This window comes from Halyomorpha halys, unplaced genomic scaffold (genome assembly GCF_000696795.3).
Source record: "Halyomorpha halys isolate HHAL.00 unplaced genomic scaffold, Hhal_1.1 Scaffold1.1, whole genome shotgun sequence".
In the NCBI taxonomy this organism is placed as follows: Eukaryota; Metazoa; Arthropoda; class Insecta; order Hemiptera; family Pentatomidae; genus Halyomorpha; species Halyomorpha halys.
Genome location: NW_027115366.1, coordinates 341,807 through 348,607, shown reverse-complemented (window position 1 = coordinate 348,607; position 6,801 = coordinate 341,807). Strand labels below are relative to the sequence as shown.

The following is a 6,801-nucleotide window of genomic DNA, read 5'->3' as shown; positions in this document are numbered from 1 at the left end:
AAATAAATTTTTTTTGTTTACTAGTTATTTATTTTTATTCTGACACCCCTCATTTTTTTAAAACAAGTCTAGATATAGCTAACTTAAGTATTGTTATTACTTTGAAAACTTTTCAAATTAAATAACTAAACGTCTTTTTCGAGTATAGGTTTGTTTTATCATGTTTTGTGCATTCTACATAGTTTTGAACTTGTCTGTTATGCATTAACTCTAGGCGCTCAAGGTGATATTTATTCAATCACTTAAATGGTAAATTTTTTTTGACGAGGAGCAGTTTTGAAAACTAAATTTTGTGTAAATATTATTTTAAATTAATTTTATTAGTATTATAACAAAATTGAATGGTCATGAATTTTAAAAACGGTGAGGTGGCTGTTGGTTGTAAATATCATATAAGATGGTTTGGGGTACAGTCAATGAAAAGAACAAAAAGTAAATAATTTTCTCCTTATATAAAAAAAGTTTTATACCAAGTATTTATAACTGAAATTTTTGTATAAAAATTGACACTGTACGAAAAATTAAAACAATATTTGTGAATGTTCATTAAGTATTGGGCATCCCATATGATGGCACCATCGCATCTAAGCTGTAGTCTACCTCTTCCTCTTGTCCGGTAGAGCCTTATGTCTTCTGAGCAACGTTTATAGAATACCATCTTCCTGAATTCTAGCAATGTGTCCAGTCCAATGTAGTCTTGCAAGATTGAAGTTTCTCTTCACATCTAAATCCGATACAGGGAGAATTATCATGAAGCAAAATTACTTTTTGTTAAATTTGATGACGTTATAGTCATTTCTCATGCAAAGTTTAATCCAAATCGATTATTTACTTTTGGCAGAATCCAAGTTTTAAGAGCTAATAATACATCACACCGTTCTGGTCCCATATAACGCAAGCCATTGTCTTCTATCCTTAACTGTAAGCTTTGTGAAAGCTTAAAATTTTAAGCTTTAAATATATAGCTCTATAGTTATTGCTATTAAGATCCACTGTAATATAGGATTAAATTTTTTCTTGACATAACAAAATTTACATAATACAGTAAACCTTTGAAAATTTTCTTTTTTTCTTTTAAACAGTTCAATACATTTCAAATTAAAATCAGTAATTTTACTAAAGAATATATAGCTATGCTATATTATCTAGTATTTCATTTTTTTTTTTATTATTTAATAACTTTAAAATGGCTGTGCTAAGGAATAGTGAAGATGCACAAATTGTGACATGATTTCCTATATGAAATTATGAGGTTTAAAGTACATGAATATGAGACAGTGGTCCCGAAACGTACCATGTCATGATAATTTAATAAAAATTTCATTAAACTGGAAGTCATTAACCTCAAAAATTTTTTTATGAATTGACTCACCAGACTTCCTATAGAGATAATTCATAGTAAATAAATTCTTTTTTAGACAAGATATTTGTAATTAGCTTGCAAATTATAAGTTTCTACAATTTGATGCAGAAATTGCAGACGCATTCTTCAATTATCAACAGAAAATCTGCAAATTTCAGGCATGAAATTCAACAGATTCAATGTTATTAAAGACTTGCAGTTTATTATATGAAACTTGTATTGTTTCAAGTTGGAAATCTTTATCAAATGTCAAAACAAGTGGTATCTAATCATACAGTCTGAAAGTAAACTAGACTAACAAATAGCCACATCCATAGGCCAATTTCGGTTTCACTTTTACAGATTTGTTAAGTACAGTTTCTATGAATCCTTGCTTTAAAAAAGATAAAACTTCAAAACAAATTTTCATTTTTAAATACTATTCTAAATCCAAACAGATGAAATCATTCAAATATTTAAAAAAATAATAATAGTTCAAGCACTAACGGATTAAATTTATGAAATAGAATAATTAAACAAATAATGAATATATAACCCATAGTAGTCGTGGGTTCAGGAGCTATCTGGTGTCCACACAGCCTCATAAAGTGGGTAAAAATCTGGCGGTCAAGTGTGATTTTCTGACCAAATCACCTCCTTTCACAACCATCGGCCTAGTAACAGTACTTCCTTACAAAGTACTGCACTCCTGGCCGCTCATGAGTTGTAGCGGTACAGATTTATTTATTTTTAATGTATATCCCAAAAGCAAGGATGATTACGAGGAGTTTAGTGGGAAGAAATTTTATACTAAATGTCTCAAAAATTGTAGATATTGGCGGTTTTATACGTACCAAAATTCTATAAAAAATTCGAAATTTAACAAATCCTGACTCACCCGGTACATACATATGCCCATAAATAAATGTGGTACCACACAACATTCGTTAATATTAAAAGGAGCTGCAGAGGTAAATTAATTAATTAGGATAAATTAATGCAAGAATGTATTAAAAAGAAATAAATCTTCTTAAAATAACAAAGCATTGGTTAAAAAATTCTTTAGCAGTGGGTCTCAACCTTAAATGACACAGCACCCCTGCAGCTGGGCAACTTTTAATGATTATAACATTCAATTAATTTCTATATTAAATATCTAGAAGGCTAATAAATTTCAATCCAAATATTTTTAAATAAACAAAGAATAAATCACAAAAAATAAAAATAAAATAAAATCAAATAAATTGAGAATAAACTAAAGTGTGACCTGGAAAAAATGAATAAATAATAAGAAATGAAATACTGAATTTGATAAAAAGGAATAAATTCAAAATAAATAAAAAAGCAAGGAAGGAAGGTTTTTGACTATCAAATGAGTCCAATTCATCTTACAAAACAAAATGGTAGATAGGAGGCCACTGGAGGAACGAAGCCGAAACAATATTGTCACTTTCATTGAAATATAAACCGACAACCTCCATAGATATCTTCATCAATTTTCACTGGTTGAGAAACACTGCTTTGCTCAATATAATTAAAAAAAAAATTAATGGTTATAATTCTAATACATTGAAAATATTAATAAAAACCATTAATATTACAAAAAATTAAAACAAAAAAAAAAATCAACAACTAAAGCAAAGACAATGGAGAAGATATCTACAATAACCTATAGAATACATACTGATGACCAACGTTGGCCCGCGTGAGCTTTCTTTGTGGCCAGCGACCATCCCAAAAAACATGGAACAAAATTTTTCAATGAATCACATCTTATTTATTAATAAAAAGGATACATTTCATTAATAATATCATTACTATTAAGAAAAAAAAAAAGTTGACCTCTTCCTCCAATGTGGCCATTATGAAGGATTAAGATTAAAAAATAGTTAAATATCTTCGATTCAAATGACTCAAAGTCAGATATTCAAAAAGGGACATGATAAAAAAAAAAAAATAAAGAAGGATACAAGGATTTAAGGACTAGAACACATGGGAGGAATCCTCCAAAAATTGGAAAATAAATATTTTAATTACAAACGACTATAAAGAAAAAAAAAGAAGCTAATGGTGGGATCTCGGGAACTGGATTTGCAAAACATTCATAAAGTCTTTCTGGATATAAAACAACAACAAAAGCAAGTTTATACTTTACAAATAGTGATAAGACATATGAAACCTCCTTTATAGATTTATCCGTCAATTGTAAATCCACAAAAAGTATTGGTTTTATTTAGAATCCTTTGTGAATACTACTAATGTATAAAAATAATAAAACTGAAATAAACTATAACAACAAAGCTGTCAGAGTGATATATATTATAAAACATTCAAATAAATTATGAAATATATTGAAATAGCATTAGGATTTTCTTAGATTACTAATATTAACTGCAACATCTCATTATAACCTGATATACTTTATTTTTCATTATCAATTGGTCCTAATACAAGAAAGTAGTTAATAAGTAATACCCATCCTTCAGTTAACATAAAAAAAAAATGCATAAAGAAAAAACATACGAAAAGTTATGATTTATTCCCAAAGAAAAGGAAAGAATTAAAAAAAAACAAAAACTTTTTTTCAAAAGCAAAGCAATATATTTTTTCATTGTTTTAGGACTAATCATTGGCTCCTTAGCCTCTTCTTCATTGCCATCCTCATCAACGTTTCCAAACGTACGTACACTAAATTTCTTTGTCAGTTATTCCAGCTAAGTCAAAATCAAAATAGATGAAATCAACAAACATTATGAGAGTTTCTTCATTTCGAGAATGGTAGCCCCAAACGGGAGGACATTTTAAATCAAAATATATTCAGTAACTGCTAACAAGCCCAAAAACAATTTTTACTGAGCTGGGAACAGCATTTGTCCATACTTTTAATAAGGTTGTTTGAAGCTCCTTTGCTCCTTCTATGCTCTTTGCATCACTACTTCCTTGTGATAAAATGTCTTATATATTTTAATTACAGCCTAGTCTTTAGAATGGATGCAGTAAAAAGAAGAGATAATTATCAGAATCCTGTACAAGACAGTGTATGCGTAATAATAAGGTAGGGCATTTTCGAAGCTCGATGAAAGGGATTTTCAAACTGAGAGAAAGATACTCAGACGCATCTACGGCCCAGGCCCAGTAAAGAATGGTTCAGTTTGGAGAAAACAAACAAACAGGGAAGTATACAAGTTAATCGGTGAGCATGATAGTGGAAAAAAATTGAGAATTGGTAGGCTGCGCTGTGCGGGCCATGTGGCAAGGATGGGGACTGATGAGATTCCGAAGAAACTACTCAATGAGCACCAATATGGAACACGGCTGAGAGGTCGCCCAAAGCTTCGATGGTGTTGAAGAAGATGCGAGGACCCTGCTCGGAGTGAGGGATTGGAGAGCAGCTGCACTTAAGCGATTAAACTAGTGGAAGCTGCTTGTGGAGCCCAGGACCCAGTAATGGGTTGTCAAACCAATTGATGAAGAAGAAGATAAGATAGGAGATAATTTTCCAATTCTTCTCAATATAGCAAAGTGAAATTACGATTCCATTACAAGTGGTGGTGCTGCATTGTTTTAGCTAGATGTTCTGTCTCGTCTCGTTTCGTACTCTTCTAAGTTTCACTCTCCTGTATGTCGCATATGTATACCAGTTGAAACATTTAAAAGTGGGCTAAACTCAATACGTGTTTAATATAAAATATATTCAATATTAGTTGAGTTATTGAGGAAGTTTTTGTGTATTTTCTTTTGTATATTGATGTTTTTCAAAGACAGGTATGATCTTAAATCTTGACCATTTCCATATCGCAAATTTTTTTTTTTATAGTCTACAACTTATTTTTAATATATTTATGTACTTCATTTTACCTATATACTTATATTTTACTTTATTATTCACTTATATGTATTTATCCTTTGCTCTTAATAATTTTCCCATTTACTATTGCATTGTAAACTTTCACTTCACTTTGTTTACAAACATTAGATCTAAATATCCATAATCTTATTTCAAGTAAGTAAGAATATCTATCACACTAGGAATGTATAATGCTAAAAAGCTTGATATACTTGAACCACATTTTAATTGTTTCGCTTTTACAGTTACTGTTTATTTTATTATGGTTTATTAATAAAGCTTTCATAATTTGGTTATAATTAAAAGTTTCATTTTATCAACTAGGTACATTTTATGTGCTCTTAGATTACATTTTTTTTTTTAAATATATTAAACACTTGAAAAATCCTATTAGTGGTCCACAGGATTTAAATTATAAATTTTCTAGTCCATGAGGTCAAAAAGTTTGGCGACTGCTGCATTACACTATTTAAAGATTTTTATTCAATTTTTAAAAAATCCAACGATTGTAAGAAATACATGTAACAAACTTAAGTTTAATATAAAATTCCTTTGAATTGAATTTTTGAAAAATTAATCATGAAAACTTAAGCTTTAAATCAAATAATAAATACAATTAAAACAACCCTGTGTAATACAATTACAATTCAGAATAATTAACTTCTTGGTGAGAATAGTATTAGAAATAAATTGGCGTCATAATCGGATGTGAATGATTATTAAAAAAAAAAAAAATCCCACATCATTGCAAAATAAAAGTATTTTACAAATAACCTATTCAAGACTAGCAGAACATATCAAATTTAAGAAAACATAAAACATAAAAACTATTTATTATTTTCGTCTGCTACTAATTTTAGATTAAACCACACTCAAACACACAATTATATACAATAGTTTGTGTACAAAGAGAACTTTCGTAAATCAATAAATAAAAAAATACAAAATCTCTAATCAGAGGTTTCATTGTAATATCACGCAAAACATTTAGTTTCATCGTAGACATAATTAAGAACTAAGCAACATTAATTTTTTTTTAAAATTCTATTTCAATGAAATTCACACATCACATTAAATATGAATCACATAACATCTGCACGCATGCAATTGAAAAAAATAAATAAAATAAAAAGCCTAAGAATAAAAAGGGATAAATTTTAAATTTACTAATATATTTATATAATCCCAACGTTATTGACATGACATCGAAACTCACCATTGCAACATAATTATATTTATGTATGATCTTCCTGATAACTTTAAATTCATCCTTCAGATTATGAGCCCATACATCACGAATGCCGCATTCTTCATTACTTGGGATGACCCCACTGTGTCCTGTAAATAGATTATGAAGTGAGATGTATGAATTAATAAATAAAGTAAATTTTATTAAAATTTAAAGGCAAAATTACTTTTCACTAATTCACAAATAAAATGTTCTACTTATTTATAATCTTTAAATTTCTTTCTTGAGACTGGTAATTGTTTACTAAATAATTCAAAAACACTATCCAAAATTATAGTCTCAAAACATTTATTTCATTCACACGTCCAACGTTTCGGCCAATTCGGCCATCTTCAGGGACAATCTCAAATTACTATGAGACAT

At 28.9% G+C, this 6,801-nt stretch overlaps 1 protein-coding gene across 5 annotated transcripts in view; it reads right to left on the bottom strand.

Moving 5' to 3' along the window:
- Pop2 (CCR4-NOT transcription complex subunit Pop2) overlaps positions 1-6,801 on the bottom strand; it is a 43,628-nt gene that overhangs the window by 23,990 nt on the left and 12,837 nt on the right. For 3 of the 5 annotated variants that reach the window (XM_067052436.1, XM_067052435.1, XM_067052434.1), the window contains exons 4-5: positions 6,406-6,527; positions 3,027-3,056 (exon numbers count right to left, since the gene is read on the bottom strand). In XM_067052436.1, coding sequence (XP_066908537.1) covers positions 3,027-3,056; positions 6,406-6,527 — 152 coding nt within the window. The remainder of the gene's footprint in view (positions 1-3,026; positions 3,057-6,405; positions 6,528-6,801) is intronic. The other 2 variants (XM_014431751.2, XM_067052433.1) reach the window with 1 other exon arrangement.